The sequence below is a fragment of the Hoplias malabaricus genome, chromosome 2, assembly GCF_029633855.1.
Source record: "Hoplias malabaricus isolate fHopMal1 chromosome 2, fHopMal1.hap1, whole genome shotgun sequence".
NCBI classification, from domain to species: Eukaryota; Metazoa; Chordata; class Actinopteri; order Characiformes; family Erythrinidae; genus Hoplias; species Hoplias malabaricus.
This window is the reverse complement of record NC_089801.1, coordinates 80012990-80033396: the sequence shown is the minus strand read 5'-3', so window position 1 is coordinate 80033396 and position 20407 is coordinate 80012990. Positions and strand designations below refer to the sequence as shown.

The window sequence follows — 20407 nt, the reverse complement described above, 5'->3', positions numbered from 1 at the left end:
CACGGACTATCAGTCTGTGCATCTCTACTGTTGGTACATGATTATATAAACTGATTATATAAATAAAGCTCTTAATAGCTGTGGAGTTAGTCATGGGAACATTGGGTCTTTTTCTTTCTTTTTTACCAGAGAAATCACTGAGGATATTTTGTGTTTACATTCTCTTATAGTCTTTACTCTCATACATTCAGCTTGTTGTTGCAGTGAAACACAACAGAATATTCTTCTTCAGTAACAGGGTGTGACCGCCACATTCTCACTGCTTTAAAATGTGAGAAAATGTTGAATTTTATTCAGAATCCGTTACTAGACCCTGAATAGAGGGCTTCAGAGTGTGTGTGTGTGTGTGTGTGTGGAGATGCAGTAGAAAGACAGACTTCTGTTTTTTAAGAGATTTATTACAGATTCAGTTTAAAAAAAATAGATCACACTCAGCACTATTTTATCTGACACAAACTCACTGAGGAGTCTGAATAAAGATAAAACCCAGCACAAATGGGTTCAGTGAATGTGGTGGTGAATGTGTGTAAGTGTGTGAGTGTGTGTGTGTCAGTGGAGACGCTGTAGAAGGACAGAGTGCCTGCCGGACAGTCCACATACACTCCTACTCTGTTAGAGCTGGAGGGAGGAGGAGGGAGATCAGTTCTGTTCTCATTGTGAAGGACATAGTAACTGTTATTAGAGCAGACCAGACTCCAGGACTTCTCATTCATTCCAAACACACTGTCACTGCCTCCTTTTCTCCTGATTGATTTATATGCCACTGAAATTTCAACCCCTCCCCCACTCCACTCAGTTTCCCAGTAACAGCGTCCAGTCAGACTCTCTCTGCACAGAACCTGCCCCCAGTCACTGAATCTCTCTGGATGATCAGGATACGACTGTTTCTCCTTCACAAACTCCACCTTCCTGTTCCCCTCAGACAGAGAGAGGAGTGTATTCACTGTGTTTGGGTCCAGTGTGAGCTCACAGGCATCTGCACACAACAAGATACACAACACACAATCAGACACACAACACACAATCAGACACACAACGCACAACCAGACACACAATGGTACCAAATTAAAATAAGAATACACTAATAAAGGTTTATAAATGGTTTAAAAGCTGAAGGGGTTATTGTCGACTGATGGAGGAAACACAGTGAGGTCAGTATTCGGCAAGATCAGAGGTTTAACTGTAGATGGATGTGTGTTCACTATTTGGCAAACAACAGGTCACTGTTGCCCTTTATATCTGTGTTATAACTGATTATTAATGTGTTAACAACATAACTATTAATAAACAGACTTTAAACCATTTATAAACCTTTATAAGTGAAGTCTTATTCTGAAGTGGTACCTACACAACACAAAATGAGACACAACGAACGTAAAGAGAAAGAGAAGGAGAGAAAAGTAAAAGTGAAAGTGAAACAGAAAAAGAGCATGAAGGAGAGAGAGAGAGAGAGAAAATAGAGCCTACATTTTCTTGGTCCTGGTTTTATCCTGATCTCTCCTCCATGCTCCAACCTACAACACACACACGCACACAGTTGTGAGTTGATGGTTGTGTTTGAGTGGTGTGTGTTCTCATTGTTCTCTCTGAGCCCCACATTCAGCTTCATTACAGCATCATTCATTGATGTCATTTTTGGAAACAGAGGAAAGATCATCATCTGTGGTGTTTCATCCTCTCTGTCAGAGAAATATTCTGTTTCTCTTTCTCTGTGTTTCATTTCCTCCATTTCCCTCTATTCCTCTCAGCCTTCAACACAGAATAATGCAGCAGAGTCGCTCTTCTACAACTGCTCCATTAAACCCTTTCTAGATCCTACACTCAGCTGCTCATTTATTAGGTTCTTCTGCCTTGTACCTGCTCTCACTGACCATTTCATCACAGACCCCTATACTGCCCGACCAACACAACTCACACACTCACAGATATTTCACTGGACCACCTTTAGCTTTAATTATGCTACACATTCACCACAGCTCTGTTTCTACAAACTTCTACAACACTACAACCTTTATTTCCTCCAGAGCTGCCTTAGTTTTTAGTGGAGATCTTGTATTGACGACGGGAGTATCGGACCACTCCGTAAAGTCTTCTCCAGCACGTCCCAAAGACTCTCAGGGGGTTCAGGTCAGGACTCTGGGGTGGTCAGTTCATGTGTGAAAATGATTCCTCACCCTTTCACAATCTGAGCCTGATGAATCTTGGTGTCGTCCTGGAACAATCCACTGCTGGGACGACCTGGTCATTCAGTCCATTCAGGTCCTCAGTGGACTTCATTTTACTGCCACACACCACAGTCTAGACCTGACCCACTGGAGACCCCCAGATCACACCACTGCTGAGTCTAGACCTGACCCACCGAAGACCCCCAGATCACACCACTGCTCAGTCTGACCCACTGAAGACCCCCAGATCACACCACTGCTCAGTCTGACCCACTGAAGACCCCCAGATCAGAACACTGCTGAGTCTAGACCTGACCCACTAAAGACCTCCAGATCATAACACTGCCTCCAGAGGCTTGTACAGGGGGCACTGTGCATGACAGGGGCATCACTTCATCCACTTCCCTTCTGAACCTGACACACCCATCGCTCTGGAATAGGGGCAGTCTGGACTCATCAGATCACATGACCTATCTCCACTGCTCCAGAGTCCAGTCTTTGTGCTCCATAGCGAAGTGAAGCCTTATTTTCTGATTAATCTCTATCACTGAGCAGTGGTTTTCTAAAGACCACACAGCTGTGTAGTCCCACTCCTGTGAGAAATGCTCTTACTTTCACTGTTAAACACAGTAGTGAGTTCTACTGTCCATTTTATACCATTCTACTTCACCAAGTGTTTGTGTGATCTCTGATCAGGATCATTCAGGAAAAACAAAACAGACAGTTGAACAGAACTGATGGTCTGCAGCTTCACAGATAAACACAAAAACTCTTAGAGAATCTAAACTGAAACGCCCCGAATAAAAGAATAACTTTACGAAGAACAAAGACTCGACTAAACTTTTACATTACACTCCCCAGATTCTCTGTAGATGACATTAAAATATTATTAACCAAAGAGTCAATGGCTGTATATCACTATAATAAATAAAGCTCTGCTCTGGTTTGTAGCCTGTATGACTGATAACACCACTCTGGGTATTAAAGTCTGCCCTTCAATCTGTTGACCATTGATCCCGACCCATTTAGACGCCCATAAATTATAGGAATACAGAGTTAATGATGGACTAGTCGACTCAGTTTCAGTATGCAGCAGTAGTGTAGGATCTTTCAGTCTGAATTGTTTCAGCATTGTGGTTGTAGAACTGTTGTACCAGAGTACTCCTGTACTTCTCTAAACACTCATTGTACATTTCTGAAGACTGTTCTAGAAACAGTGTGCAATCCACATAAAGAGACTGTTATATGGGGCTTAGTTTTACTTCAGTGTCTCACAAGCCTTCAGCCACTGACAACAGTTACTCACTGAACAGTGGAGACAGAGCGGTGAAGGGTGATACTCTAGCCATTACATACTACTAGAGCAGAACAGAGGCTAAATGAAGAAGGAACAATGAGCTGTAGAGTTTTATAGAAATACAGTAACAGCAGATGACATCAGTAACTGAATACACACAAATACAGAAAGCTGTCCGTACCCGAGTGTGTCCAGTCTGCAATGTGGATCCTCCAGTTTAACAGAGAGCAGCTTCACTCCTGTGTCTCCTGGGTGATTGTAACTCAGATCCAGTTCTTTCAGGTGTGAGGGGTTTGAGCTCAGAGCTGAAGCCAGAAAAGCACAGCCTTCCTTTGTAACTAAACAACCAGACAATCTACAGAGAGAGAGAGAGTGAAAGTGAGAGATGTGGTATTGACTCAGAGCAAAACAGCTGCTGTTTAGAATCAAACCAAAAAGCACCAAATTCTGTTTAATTTACAAAAACACTTAAAATATCAAAAAGGTTAAAATCTAAAGGTAAAAGTTGTAAAAAATAAAAGTTTAAAAACCTTAACATAATTAATAAAAAAGACCTGGATGTTCGTTTTCATAAATCTATGAAATTTTAGAGTCTGTTCAAAACCTCACACAATAGAAATGAGTGAAGTTAAAATAAATAGAAATCAAATCACAACATTATCACAACACAGTTGTCCCACAGAGTCATAATTACTAGAAGTAAATATACAGACATTAATCCAGTAAAGATTTCTATACTATGACCTTTTTCGTAGGTTATTATCCTAATTTTATTCTTTTATAAAGGTTTTAAAAATGGGAGGGATTTTGACAGTTTGGGGGTGGGGTCAGGTCAGTTTCTCTCAGTCAATGCTATTGGCTGATGTCTCCTGGTTCTGTGACTACCTCATACACTGTATATGTGCCTCCTGCTGGGAGAAGCAGAGCTGCTGTTTTCCCCAGGACAGCACCATGGATAAGGTCATATTCCATTGTCTACAGTGAGTTCAGATCATGGTAATATGTGATAAAAATGTGGAAATTATGTTCACTGCAGGAAAGCGTTAGAAAACTGAGACTGAGTCAACAGTAAGGTTGATACTATGAATAATTTGCCAAGAGTCGATGCTCGAGTCATACTTCCAGATGCTCAAAGAATTGATTTGTTCGTGAGTCAACTCCTGTTCACTAGCTACATTTACTTTGTAATCCATCCACTCTCACTGCACAGAGACACTGTGGGACGGCATTGGAACCATACTCTCAAAATTATTTTGGATACAGAGTAGTCTCCTATTTTACATTTTCCCCGTTTCACAACGAAACACAAATAACCATGGTACACATCCTCCATTTTTGTTTTTCTGTAAAAGGCAGTCACAGAATCAGGAGACATCAGCCAATAGCTTTCACTGAGAAGAACGGCCCTGACCTCGTACCCAAACCTCCCATTTCAAAACATTTAAAATGAAGAGGGTAAAAACCATTTGAGAATTAAAAAACAGACAGTTTGAGAGTCAGATTATGATGTGTGTGTGAGCGCAATTCCTTACTCTCTCTGTGTGTGTGCTCATGGGTTTCACATTGATTAACTAATACAATTTTAAAAAGGTACAGATTTAAATGTTCCACCTGGTGTTACTGCATAATCTATTTTTGACATTGATGTGACGCCATATGTTTCCTTTCACAGACACAGATACACATTAAAAAGTACTTGTGTTGTGTTTTAATCCCAATGGAGTGTAGCCTTGGCTAATGGTTAGAGACCGGGCTTGGTAGGTTGCTCGTTCAATCCACAGGTCCAGCAGGAACATTCACGGCTGAAGTGTCCTTGAGCAAGTGCACTAGAGTGTGTGTGTGTGTGTGTGCCACAGATGGGTTAAATGCAGAGGACACATTTCACTGTACGTTATAAAATGACAAATAATTGTACATCATAAATTATATATTACATTATGTAAATTATAATCTAGTAATCCAGTCTTTCCCTTAAAATTTTATACTAGAAAAAATAATTTTCATTTTTTAATGTCTAATGTCTTTTTCTTAATATATTATACTAGAGTTTTTTTTACATTTTTTTTTACATATACATTTTTTTTAATGTATAAAGTCATGTTGGTAAAGTATAGAAAATGAAGAATAAAATCCCAGAACTCTGACCTGAGTGTCTCCAGTTTACAGAGTGAACTCTTCAGTCCAGCAGAGAGCTTCTCCACTCCTGAATCCTGCAGGTCATTGTTACTGAGATCCAGTTTTTTCAGGGAGGAGTTCACCAGTAAAACTGAGCCCAGATCTTCACAAGACTTTTCCCCAAGTTTACACACAGTTAGACTGTAAAGAGAAAGGTCATTACTCACTGAATAGTTACAGGAACATTTCTGAAAGGATTAAGAAAGACATGTTGATTTCATTTAGAGGAGAAAAAACAAACAACAAAAAAAACAAACAAACAAAAAACTCCCACTGCGACTCATCTTTCCTCCAGTGTGGGGAGGAAATGCTTCATTTAAACATTAAAACACACAGATTAACAGAACAGAACTGAAGCTTCACAGAAACCTCTTAGAGCAGCTAAAGAGAAATGCATCAAATAACAAGATGACTTTAGGGATAACAGAGTTCAGTCTGATCTTTTACATTACACGGATCAGACTCTGTGTAGAACACATTAAAAGATAAAAACCAAAGAGTCAGTGTCTGTATATCACTATAATAATAAACCTCTGCTCTGGTTCATAGCCTGTATGACTGATAATATCACCATGGGGAGAATCTGCTGTTGACTGTTACTCCAGCAGTGGAAACACTTTACAGAAGTCCTGAAGTGTTCAGAGAGCAGAGATAATGTAGGAGAAGGTGATCTGATTTTTGTGAGTAGTGAATTATAATCTAGGAATCCAGCACCTGACTTCATCTTAATATTTCATATTGTATGTTACGTGCCAGAGAGGCACTGTTTGTTTTGTTTTCTCCCTCTACTTTCTTTCACTTCCTCTCTCTCTAGCTTATTACCTCTTCAGCCAATGGGGGAGCTGTTGCCCAAGACTGATGTCCTAATCTTGCTATAGGACGAGCTGTTCACCTGGAAGAGGCAGGACCGCTTGGATATAAAGCCCACCAAGTGGAACAGTGAGGGGGAGGAGCTTTTTACCGGTGTGATACTTGAATGCTGCTAACTTATGGTTTGAGGCTTGTTGCTGCTAGTTTGTGTTTACAGATGTTGCTATTTTGTTTGATGATCTTTGCTGTTAGCTCAAATTGAGATTGTGGTTGCCATCACTTTACTTTAGCCTAACTTCACTTTAGCCATTTTAAATCTGTGGATTGCTCTTCCCTTGTTAAATCTCTCTACCACCACTACTGGTGTGGACAGGCAATTACAGGCACCTAAACATTCCATGGTAGGACAAACCCTGTATATACACACACTAGGTAAGGGGTGAGTGCCACATCTGTATTTTTGGGGCAGGTTAGTTTTATTTGTTAGGGAACTTTTGTTTATTTCTTTTCTTTGGCACCATCCACAGTCCACCCAGTAGTAGTCGGTTGGTATTAGCATTTGAGATTTTTCATTGTCTTCTACTTCTCATATCACTGCTACAACTACATTTGCATTGTTGTATTCTTAAACCATTATCATACCACTACTGCTGCTTTATTGTACCTTGTCCTTTGCTTTAGATAAAGGCTGAAAAGAGCATTCTGTTGTTCCCTCACTTTCACATTACACCACACATTCCATGTTACACCCATCCCTTGATACCTCTAGATGCATCTTACAAAAGAATGTAAAAAAGAGGCGCAACATTGCATCCTCTGAAATGTTAACGATGTATAAATTTAATGTTCAAGTCTGAACTGACAGAACTGACCTGAGTGTCTCCAGTTTACAGTGTGAACTCCTTAGTGCAGCAGAGAGCTTCTTCACTCCTGAATCCTGCAGGTCATTGTTACTGAGGTCCAGTTCTTTCAGGGGTGAATTTGGTGATTTAAGAGCAGAGCAGAGACTTTCATAAGAATTCAAAGACTGATTAAAGTGAGACAATCTGTAAGGAGAAGTAAACACAGTGTAGAGTTAAAACAGAGAATGTGAAACTCACCCTCACAGGAATCAAGATTTATGACCTCTGGAAAACACTACTGTTATAAACTTGGGGTCTGTGTGTTATAAAAGTTATTAAGAGACACAAACCATGAGCTCAATATGAACATTCATTCATTTTCTGTAAGTGCTTCGTCCTGTTCAGGGTCACGTGGGTCTGAATCCTCCCCAGAATCACTGGCTGCAAGAGGAACACTCCCTGGACAGGGCCCCAGTGCATCACAGGTCTTCACTCACTCACCCATTTGACATTTATGAGGTCTTTTATCATTTAGGATTCACACTGACCTTTATGATCACACTTAAAGGAATACTATGCAAGAATGGGCATTTTTTGTCTGCTGAGCTCCCCCTACCTGTTGCTGAGTTTAAATCACGTTTAAACTCAACTGAACTGAACTGAACTGATTTAGTCTGGAGAAATTCTTATGAAAATACTTTTCTTTCCTAACATTTACTTCTGTGAAACTTGTTTATCTTCGTGTAATGTTTCAGAAAACAGCTCTGAATATTTTTTGAAAGAAATGTACAGCATTTGAAAAACACAGTGTTTCTGAGTTTTCATTATGTTTCTGTAAACAATGGGAGAGCATTTACACATCATTTCATTTATTTACTATTTTTAGGCACTAAATTAACTCCCAGATTTATGTGGAAGACCTCAGTAAATTGTGTTGATGAGAACATTCAGTAAAATGCACCATTTGATAAAAATAATATGAGAACATAGTGAACATGTGCTGTGTGTAAAATATAAAGTGAATCATGAAGCTGAAGCAGCAGAGCCACACCGTCAGACCTCCACAATCTGATATTTCAAACACTTTCAAACATTTCTGTCAGAAATTAAAAGATAAAAAGCTTGTCTCACCTGAGTATCTCCACTTTACTGTTTGAACTCTTCAGTCGGTCAGACATCAGCTTCACTCCTGAATCCTGCAGCTCAGTGTGACTGAGGTCCAGCTCTTTCAGGGAGGAGTTTGGTGATTTCAGAGCAGAGAAGTGAACTTCACAGGAATTCATGGTGAGTTTATACACATTCAGTCTGCAAAGCAAAGTAAATACAGCACGGTTCAAACAGAATGTGGATTTCAGACTCAGAATCAGTTTAATGAGATTAATGAGTAAAATAATACTTTCCATTATTTACATTATTCAGAGGGGCATTAATAACAGACTCAGTCTGAACATTTTTTCTGAATATTGTTCTGAATATTTTCAGCACTGTTTGTATTCTCTTCTCCACATGAACTTTCACCCCCAAAATTAAACTCTCTTTGAACTCCCTCTCACTTCAGGAGGCAGAAACGGGGGAAGAGGGAGTTACAGTAAGATGAAGACAGTGTTGAGGACTAGTCTCAATGGAAAATATCTACAGTCTGCTCTAAATGTCACCAAAATAACTAGTGAATAAATGAATAGATTCATTTGTTAAATGTCAGTTACAGCTTCATCCTGATCAGGGTCACGGTGGGACTGGAGTCTTACTAAAAATCACTCGGAGCAAGGCATGAATATCACACTCTCTCTCTCATTCACTTACACACACACACACACATACATCTTCTTAAACACATCCCAACACACACTCACTCTCACACACACACTAGTGCACTAGGGGCAGTTATACTCGGAGCCTGAGGAGCAGTTGGGGGTTGGTGCCTTGCTCAAGGGCCCCTCAGCCGTGGACTGAAGGAGGAGGACAGTGCTTTTCCTTCACTCCCACCACCCCCAACTATTCCTGCCGGTCGTGGGGATTAAATCAGAGACCTTCCAGCCCCCAAACCCTCTTCTCTAACGACTACACCACAGCTGTCCATTTATAACACCTGAAATATTAAAACTAAGACTTTACCTCAAAGAGGAACCACCAAATGTTCCTAATAAACACACTGAGGTGACTGGTTTAAAACCTTGTAACGTAAACAATCTCAGAGCCATCCTCTGCACCATTAAATGGAAAACTATATGAGCTTTTAATGTTGAATATCAAAAACATTTAGATCACTTCTATCCAAATCACAGACCAACCTTTATTAAATGTTCTGTGTAAAACTAGAGCACATCTTACTGTTTCTACAAACCTTTTCTATTCAGGAACACACAGAAATATCACCTGATTATCTCCAGTGTACAGTCTGAACTCCTCCATCCCTCAGAGAACAGCTTCACTCCTGAATCCTGCAGGTCAGTGTGACTGGGGTCCGGCTCTTTCAGGGGTGAGTTTGGTGAGTTCAGAGCAGAGCAGAGACTTTCATATGAATTCAGGGTGAATTTACAGTTTGTGAGTCTGCAAGGTAAAATAAATACAGGAGAAAGTGAAGGTAAAATAGAGAATGTGAAATTCAGACTTATGTGAATCAGGAATTATGAAATTTTCATACATCAGTATTTCTCCAATATTAATTATTCAGGGGTGTGTACATTATGATCTCAATCTGAACATTTTTTCTGAATGTTATTCTGAATATTTTAGTGCTATTTACATTTTATTTCAACATGGAATTTCACTCCAAACTGAACTTTGTGAGGGTAACTACAGCCAACTGGAGCAGGAGAACACACACATTATACACATGGACATTCAACTCACAATAACACAGCTCTCACCTGAGTGTCTCCAGTTTACAGTGTGAACTCTTTAGTGTCTCAGAGATCAGCTTCACTCCTGAATCCTGCAGGTCAGTGTGACTGAGGTCCAGCTCTTTCAGGGGTGAGTTTGGTGAGTTCAGAGCAGAGCAGAGACTTTCATAGGAATTCAAGGACTGATTAAAGTGAGATAATCTGTAAGGAGATGTAAACACAGTGTAGAGTTAAAACAGAGAATGCGAAACTCACCCTCACAGGAATCAAGAATTATGACGTGTGGAAAACACTACTGTTATAAACTTGGGGTCTGTGTGTTATAAACGTTATTAAGAGACTCAAACAATGAGCTCAATCTGAACATTCATTCATTTTCTGTAAGTGCTTCATCCTATTCAGGGTCACGTGTGTCTGAATCCTCCCCAGAATCACTGGCTGCAAGAGGAACACTCCCTGGACAGGGCCCCAGTGCATCACAAGTCTTCACTCACTCACCCATTTGACATTTATGAGGTCTTTTATGATTTAAGACTGACACTGACATTTATGGTCACACTTAGAGGAATACTATGTAGGAATGGGCTTTTTAGTCTCCTGCGCTCCCCCTACCTGTTGCTGAGTGTAATTCACATTTATAGGACCTTAATGAATTTAAGTTTTACACACATCTCTTTCTCTCTCTCTCTCTCTCTCTCTCTCTCTCTCTCACACACACACACACACACCTTCAGAGCTGAAGAATATTCATGTGTCAAGACCATCTCTCTGTCTCTCTCTAACAGACAAACACACATCTCACTCTTTCTCTCTCTCTCTCTCTCTCTCTCTCTCATGTCTGTATGAGGAAAACCGAGCTAGATTCTACTTGTAGTGAACTAAACACTCGTGAGCTGTAAAGTGTTACTCAGCTCTCACCAGAGTTCTCCGTCCCTTGGTTCTGAAGTTGCATATCCAGGTTTTAGGGGACCAGCCCAGCACAGCAGTGAGAGAGGCGCTATTCCCCCTCTTACATGTCGGAGGAGCGTCACAAACATTTTGAAACTGTAATTTTAAGGTAGCGGCACAGTGGTGCAGCAGGTAGGGTCTCAGTTACACAGCTCTAGGGACCTGGAGGTTGTGGGTTCGATTCCCGCTCCGGGTGACTGTCTGTGAGGAGTGTGGTGTGTTCTCCCTGTGTTTGCATGGGTTTCCTCAGGGTGACTGTCTGTGAGGAGTGTGGTGTGTTCTCCCCATGTCTGCATGGGTTTCCTCTGGTGAATGTCTGAGTGTGGTGTGTTTTCCCTGTGTCTGTGTAGGTTTCCTCTGAGTGACTGTCTGTGAGGAGTGTGGTGTGTTCTCCCCGTGTCTGCGTGGGTCTCCTCCAGGTGACTGTGTGTGAGGAGTGTGGTGTGTTCTCCCTGTGTCTGCATGGGTTCCGCCGGGTGACTGTGAGGAGTGTGGTGTGTTCTCCCCGTGTTTGCATGGGTTTCCTCCGGTGACTCTCGGAGTGTGGTGTGTTCTCCCTGTGTCTGTGTGGGTTTCCTCTGAGTGACTGTCTGTGAGGAGTGTGGTGTGTTCTCCCCGTGTCTGCGTGGGTTTCCTCCAGTGACTGTCTGTGAGGAGTGTGGTGTGTTCTCCCCATGTCTGCGTGGGTTTCCTCCGGGTGACTGTCTGTGAGGAGTGTGGTGTGTTCTCCCTGTGTCTGCATGGGTTTCCTCCGGTGACTGTCTGAGTGTGGTGTGTTCTCCCTGTGTCTGCGTGGATTTCCTCCAGGTGACTGTCTCTGAGGAGTGTGGTGTGTTCTCTCCGTGTCCGCATGGGTTTCCTCCAGGTGCTCCGGTTTCCTCCCACGGTCCAAAAACACACGCTGGTAGGTGTATTGGCGACTCAAAAGTGTCAGTAAGTGTGAGTGTGTGAGTGAATGAGTGAGTGTGTGTGTTGCCCTGTGAAGGACTGGCGCCCCCTCCAGGGTGTATACCTGCCTTGGGCCCAATGATTCCAGGTAGGCTCTGGATCCACAGCGACCCTGAACTGGATAAGCGCTTACAGATAATGAATGAATTTTAAGGTAAAAATACTACATAGAGTTGCTTTAATGATGAGACTTTTTTAACTTATAAGAAACAAAGAAGCAAAAAAAAAACTTTATTCACACTTATTGTCTAGAAGATCAATCACCTGCTTGTATTAATGACTGTAACTGGTTTGTATGTGTATTAACAATCACTTCAGGGGGCGGGTCAGGACAACAATTATATACGTTCAGGTGAGTTGAGATAAAAGGAGATAATATGCAGGTCCAGGATTTAAATTGAAATTGTCTTTAATTTGTCTTGTCCATTAATATTAATCTGGTACAGGTCTCCACATGTAAGTAGAAGTGGGTGTGGTGTTCTACACAGAGATAATAAACAAATACAATTAGAAATACTGGCCTATGAGCAATCCCCTTATTACAAATACAACTTAAAATGTCCATAATAAATAAACATCATTAAAGGCTTGTCACGAGGCTAAGACCTGACTATAAACGAACTGAAGATGTACGACATAAATGCACATACATTACTTATCACAGCTAAAAGTAATCTACTCAACACAAGGTATACATCACACAAACATTTTATAGATGCATTTAATTAGGAAAAACATAAACAACGGACATGTACTGCGTCACACACAGGCTTACACACCTCAATAAGGTAAAGCTAGTAGCTAGCAGCTGACTTCCCCAAATTACTTAAAAACACTCGACAAAACAAAACACAGTTAATATATATATATATATATATTTCGGTCTTTTACAACCAAAGATAAAGCACAAATAAGGTTCCTCACGTTCAATGGACGCACACTGTTAATGAGAACGATTAAATGAAGACCGTTTCATGCCAATACCTCTCTGAACCACGTGTGTTAGCAGGACTATGCATCGTGCATTCGGGTAGTCGCCTAGTGGCGGAAATTATAACTACATACAAAACACTAAACTACAGGCATACTAGACTTGAAGGATGAAAACAGGTAAATGAACAGTCTTTTGTACATGCTGCAGTGAAGGGCCATGAAACTCCGCCACTGAACCGATTTAGTCTGGAGAAATTCTTATGAAAATACTTTTCATTCCTAACATTTACTTCTGTAAAACTTGTTTATCTTCGTGTAATGTTTCAGAAAACAGCTCTGAATTTTTTTGACAGAAATGTACAGCATTTGAAAAACACTGTGTTTCTGAGTTTTCATTATGTTTCTGTAAACAATGGGAGAGCATTTACACAACACTTAATTTAGTGCCTGAAAATAGTAAATAAATGAACTCCCAGATCCATGTGGAAGACCTCAGTAAATTGTGTTGATGAGAACATTCAGTAAAATGCCCCATTTGATGTAAATAATATAAGAACATAGTGAACGTGTGCTGTGTGTAAAATATAAAGTGAATCATGAAGCTGAAGCAGCAGAGCCATGTCGTCAGACCTCCACAATCTGATATTTCAAACACTTCCACACATTTCTGTCAGAAATTAAAAGATAAAAAGCATGTCTTACCTGAGTATCTCCACTTTACTGTTTGAACTCTTCAGTCCGTCAGAGATCAGCTTCACTTCTGATTCCTGCAGCTCAGTGTGACTGAGGTCCAGCTCTTTCAGGGAGGAGTTTAGTGATTTCAGAGCAGAGAAGTGAACTTCACAGGAATTCATGGTGAGTTTATACACATTCAGTCTGCAAAGCAAAGTAAATACAGCACAGTTCAAACAGAATGTGGATTTCAGACTCAGAATCAGTTTAATGAGATTAATGAGTAAAATAATACTTTCCATTATTTACATTATTCAGAGGGGCATTAATAACAGACTCAGTCTGAACATTTTTTCTGAATATTGTTCTGAATATTTTCAGCACTGTTTGTATTCTCTTCTCCACATGAACTTTCACCCCCAAAATTAAACTCTCTTTAAACTCCCTCTCACTTCAGGAGGCAGAAACGGGGGAAGAGAGAGTTACAGTCAGATGAAGACAGTGTTGAGGACTAGTCTCAATGGAAAATAGATACAGTCTGCTCTAAATGTCACCAAAATAACCAGTGAATGAATGAATAAATTAATTTGTTAAATGTCAGTTACAGCTTCATCCTGATCAGAGTCACGGTGGGACCGGAGTATTACTAATAATCACTCTGAGCCAAGCGGGAACATCACACACACACACACACACACACACCAACATGTGTGTCTGGACTGTGCGATGAAACCCGAGTCACTGGAGGAAACCCACACAGAAACCGAGAGAACACACCACACTCCTCACAGTCAGTGACCCCAGGTGTGGACTGACTCTAGGACCCAGAGACGCTGGAGCTATGTGGCAGCAACGCTAAATGTGTCTCACCACTGCTGAAGTAGTGCTTTCACTTTGTAGATCAGTGCTCTAGAAAGATCCTCAGGTCTAAAATAATTTCAATGTACAATGAAACGTGTCTTCATTCAACACACGTGGCAGTAAACACACACACTCACACTAGAGCACTAGTTCACACTGGCCCCTCAACCGTGGACTGAAGAGGAAGACTGTTTTTCCTTCACTCCCACCACCCCCAATTATTCCTGTAGGTCATGGGGATTGAATCAGAGACCTTCCAGCCCCAAACCCTCTTCTCTAACCACTACACCACAGCTGTCCATTTATAACACCTGAAATATTAAAACTAAGACTTTATCTCAAAGATGAACCACCAAATGTTCCTAATAAACACACTGAGGTGACTGGTTTAAAACCTTGTAACGTAAACAATCTCAGAGACATCCTCTGCACCATTAAATGGAAAACTATGCGAGCTTTGAATGTTGAATATCAGAAACATTTAGATCACTTCTGTCCAAATCACAGACCAACCTTTATTAAATGTCCTGTGTAAAACTAGAGCACATCTTAATGTTTCTACAAACCTTTTCTATTCAGGAACACACAGAACACTCACCTGATTATCTCCAGTGTACAGTATGAACACTTCCATCCCTCAGAGACCAGCTTCACTCCTGAATCCTGCAGGTCAGTCTGACTGAGGTCCGGCTCTTTTAGGGGTGAATTTGGTGAGTTCAGAGCAGAGCAGAGACTTTCATAGGAATTCAGGGTGAATTTACAGTCTGTGAGTCTACAAGGTAAAGTAAATACAGGAGAAAGTGAAGGTAAAATAGAGAATGTGAAATTCAGACTCAGGAATTATGAGATTTTCATACATCAGTATTTCTCCAATATTAATTATTCAGGGGTCTGTACATTATGAGCTCAATCTGAACACTTGTTTTGAATGTTACTATGAATATTTTATTGCTATTAACATTCTATTTCCACATGGAATTTCACTCTAAATTAAACTTTGTGAGGGTAACTACAGCCAACTGGAGCAGGAGAACACACACATTATCCACATGGACATTCAACTCACAATCACACAACTCTCACCTGAGTGTCTCCAGTTTACAGTGTGAACTCTTTAGTGCCTCAGAGATCAGCTTCACTCCTGAATCATGCAGGCCAGTGTGACTGAGGTCCAGCTCTTTCAGGGGTGAGTTTGGTGATTTCAGAGCAGAGCAGAGACTTTCATAGGGATTCAAGGACTGATTAAAGTGAGACAATCTGTAAGGAGAAGTAAACACAGTGTAGAGTTTAAACAGAGAATGTGAAACTCACCCTCACAGGAATCAAGAATTATGACATGTGGAAAACACTACTGTTATAAACTTGGGGTCTGTGTGTTAAAAACTTTATTAAGAGACACAAACAATGAGCTCAATCTGAACATTCATTCATTTTCTGTAAGTGCTTCGTCCTGTTCAGGGTCACGTGGGCCTGAATCCTCTCCAGAATCACTGGCTGCAAGAGGAACACTCCCTGGACAGGGCCCCAGTGCATCACAGGTCTTCACTCACTCACCCATTTGACATTTATGAGGTCTTTTATGATTTAGGATTGACACTGACATTTATGATCACACTTAATTATGACTTTCTTAAATGGACGAGAAAAACAAAGCATAAACCTTTATTCCAACTTATTGTAGAGAAGAACAAACTATAGACACCTGCTGCTGTGAAGAGCAGAGAAACTCCACTGAACTGATTTAATCTGGAGAAATTCTTCAGGAAATACATCAGTTATTTACTAACATTTATATTTGTATTTGTAAAACCTGTTTATTCTCAAGTGAAATGATTCAGAAAACAGCTCCATATCATTTTGAAAGAAATGTTTATCATTTAAAAAACACACTCTTTCTAAAGGTTTGTTTTTGTAAACAGTGGGAGAACATTTACACAACACCTCATTCATTTATTCTTTTCAGGCACTAAATGAGCTCCTGTTATTGTAGTGGAAATAGTTATGCACACGTTGCGGTGGCATTAGCACTACATAGCGGAGTCAATGATAATTAATTATTAATCTCCATGTTTGAGAGCCATAATAAATAATATGTAGTGTCTTTACCTGTCTATCTTAGACAAGAAGGCCATCTTCACATATTATACAGCAGAATTAGCTAGAATTAACTATTATTAATGAATTATGCTCATTGACCCGCCATGGGTTCTTGACTCTGAAATTTAATCTGAGCTAGAAATTATAATTCCATACAAGAAAGGTGCACACACAGAAACAAATAACCAATGATTGGTTTCATCACAACTTTGTTTTATTAATTGTAAAATAGAATAATGAATATTGATTATACATTCATATAATGAAATGGATTACAGTGATACATGAGGCAACAGGGAGATTAATATATGAGGGAATTTTTCTATGATAATTACCCTAGATTCTAGAAAAGGCTATGTTTATCCCAGCAAGCTTTCAGTACCAACCCTGAGCCATGAGAGACATGAGACCATGTGGCCTTAAGTATCCGGAGATGGACAGGGATTATGTCGCTGACGGTGCTTTCCAGCACGAATTCCTGGAGATTTGCAGATGTGGGCCTTGTAGGTTGCAGCTGCGGGCGAACCTTTTCTCTCCCTGTTCAGACACTGCGATGGACTGGATAGCTGGGAGCATGTCGCTTATGTATGGTGCTTTTCCAGCGTGGGCATTGTAGTGTTGAAGACGCGGACGTTCCTTTTCTCTCGAGACTTTCAGACACAGCGGCTGGTGGCGTTTTGAATGTCTCGGTGAGGATTCTCCATCATCGCTGATCTGCCGCCTTGTAAGAGAGAGACACGCCCATGCAGGTCTCTACTGGGCCTTTGCTCAGAAGGTCACTGGTAAGGAAGTTTTGGTCACCATTTTGGGTGTCAGAGGTCTGGTCTCCTCCAATGCTCTGGGTGTGGCATTGAATTTTTTTGCTGGATTTAAACTATAGCTCTTCTTAATCTATAGTTTCTATCTGGACCACGCTTTAGGGGCCCAAGACTGTTTAAGAAAGCCAAGAGTCTGACGCCTGCAGAGTCATTGCAAACCCAGAGTCATTTTACTCTTTAGCCTTGAAAAAGGCTAAAAGAGAAAACGTCCCAAGTGTCTGGAGCCTTGAAGTGAAGAGTCGAGCCGCGGAATGGTCAGAGAAAGGGAGAAGAAGGGGAGAGCATTTGGAGCCACATTTTAACCAGAGTTTAGAAGACCCGCCTTTTATACCGACTGGATAAGATTGGAGCCTCTCTTGCTCCTGATTGGCTGCTTCCTGTACCTTGGTAGTGACATCACATACAATTTATGACCCTTGACAAGACAAAAGCTTGAAGACCATCTCCTTTGAATGAATCTCCAAGATTTTGAATCATAATTTTGCAATATAAAAGTTTAGATGTTAACGCAAAGTAATATCATTAAGAAAGCCATGTTCTATATAATTATTAACCAAATAACACACAGTATGTGGCTACCTTGGTTCTACATAAATTCATATAAACAAAAATGACTTTAAACACATGTAAATTAATCCCACCCATTTTGATTGTCCAAATGGAATTAATTTCAAACAGTGGTGCACATTTGTAACTTCAAATTATTTTAAACCAATGAGAATTAAGGTTTGTGATTAATTTCTTTCAAAATGTGTGAGAAGACATGGTGTGAGTTTCAATCAAGATTGAGTCTGTGTGTCTTTCTGCATTCTTTTCTTGCCCCGTGGGTCCTTAAGTCATAAAAAAGGGTTCTTGGAGAGGGGTTTATGAGCCTGCTCTCTGTTAGCTGAAACTCCATCTGGCTTGTGTGGAGATGTCTCTGAAACGAGCTAAAGTTTGGGTATTTAAAAAAATAAAACTCTCAGAAAGTCACAGTTTCTTATTAGGAATTAATACACATTCATCATATCCTACTACATTATAATCTGTGACTGTTCTCCTGTGTTTATGTACTTTGTCATGTTTTGATCACGTGTTCAGTTCTGTTTTTCTTGCCATGTGTCTTTTCCACTCGTTTCCTAGCCACACCCTGCACCTGTGAGTCCTGAGCGTTCACAGGTGTTTCCTATCGTGTTTTCCTTCATAAGCTCCTCTCTGTGTCCCTGGTTTGTCTTTCATTTTGTGTCCGTATCATTTGTGCTCCCTTTGTTTATTTCTTGTTCCTGTTAATAAAAATATGAAATAAGCAGAAGAAGGTATCGATCCATGATGGCAGCACGTGCACACGCAGTGGCTTCTCTCTCTCCCGAGTATACAATTTACAGCGTTTAAAATGTGCTTGTCTTGTAAGTTGCAGTGTTTTTGTACGTCTCCATCATGCGTTCACTTCCCGGAACACTCATACAGCTGTGAATCCCTGCTTGATCTCGGCAGAAGCTCGCATTTGGAACGTAACCCCGAACTCCGCGAGAAGCTGCTAATCCGCAGCTTGCTCAGGATACCGGCTCAATCACCGACCCCCAACGCTGCGCTTCGCCCACAATGAAAGCGCCACAAGTGGAGCGAGAGGCTGCAGAAAAGGGGGAAATGCGGAGGTATCAGAGCGGGGCTAGCGGCTAGCCCACACAAGCCAGCCATCCCCACCATGATACTGGACAATGTACGTTCGCTGGATAATAAACTGGACTATATCCGCTTACTTCAGTCAACTCAGAAGACCGTGAGAGACTGTTGTGTTTAAGTGTTCACAGAAACTTGGCTCAACAACAGCATCCTGGACCAAGCCGTTCAGCTCGAGCGGCTAACTTGCTACCGGGCAGACCGAGTTCTGAGGTAAAACACGTGGCGGTGGGCTCTCCACAGATATTCAGGAGTACACAGAAACTGTCTCTGCTTACATCACCAAGTGGGTTGATGATGTAACTGTCCTCAAGACCATCACCATTCGTGCCAATCAGAAACCATGGCTGACAGGTGAGGTCCAAAAGCTGCTGAAGGTTAGAAATGCTGCCTTCAATGCTGGAGACCAGGCAGGCCTGAAGACAGCTAGGGCCAACCTGTCCCCTGGCATCAGAAAGGCTAAAAGGCAGCACTCCAAGAGGATAGGGACACTTTAGGGACAGCAGAGACACTTGGAGCTTGTGCCAGGTAATTCAGTCCATTACGGATTACAAACCCCCGCCACAGACATATGACAGCACCTCCTCTCTGCTGACAGACCTGAATGGGTTCTTTGCTCGGTTTGAGGCACTAAACCACACCCCGGCACATAAATCCACCCCCTCCTGGAGACCAGGTGCTCACACTGTCCTCAGACAAGGTGAGGATTGTATTCAGCAGGATCAACGCTCGGAAAGCTCCTGGACCTGACAACATACCTGGCTACTGTGCTGGCAAACTTGCAGAGGTGTATTTTGACATCTTCAACACCTCACTGAGTCAGGCTGTGGTCCCTGTATGCTTCAAAGCCACCACTATAATCCCTGTCCCAAAGAAGTCATCACCCTCCTGTTTAAGCGACTACCGCCCGGTTGCACTTACCTCCATCCTCATGAAGTGCTTCGAGCAGCTAGTCAAGCAAAACATCAGGTCCCCCCCCCCCCTTGGACCCCTACCAGTTTGCATATTGATCAAATCGTTCGACTGATGATGCTGTCTCCACTGCTCTCCATTCAGCCCTGACCTATCTGGACAAAAAAGGCACCTATGTCAGAATGCTTTTTATTGATTTCAGTTCTGCATTCAACACAATCATCCCCCAACAACTCATTCAGAAACTGGACAGAATGGGACTGAACACATCACTGTGCAACTGGATGCTTGACTTCCTGACTGGAAGACCACAGGCAGTAACTCGTCTTGCGCCATCACTCTGAACACGGGGGGTTCCCCAAGAATGTGTGCTGAGCCCCCTTCTGTTCACTCTGCTAACCCACGAGTGCTCTCCATCACACACCTC

The 20407-nt window shown here is 41.4% G+C and overlaps 1 protein-coding gene across 1 annotated transcript in view; it reads right to left on the bottom strand.

Annotated features, from left to right (window-relative positions):
* Positions 1–398: 398 nt before the first annotated feature.
* The window catches only part of LOC136687332 (NACHT, LRR and PYD domains-containing protein 3-like), a 72315-nt gene continuing 52306 nt past the window's right edge, over positions 399–20407 (bottom strand). Inside the window, exons 8-11 of the mRNA XM_066661713.1 lie at positions 10160–10333; positions 3644–3817; positions 1468–1514; positions 399–976 (exon numbers count right to left, since the gene is read on the bottom strand). Of these exons, the coding sequence (XP_066517810.1) occupies positions 438–976; positions 1468–1514; positions 3644–3817; positions 10160–10333 (934 nt within the window). The 3' untranslated portion in view covers positions 399–437. The remainder of the gene's footprint in view (positions 977–1467; positions 1515–3643; positions 3818–10159; positions 10334–20407) is intronic.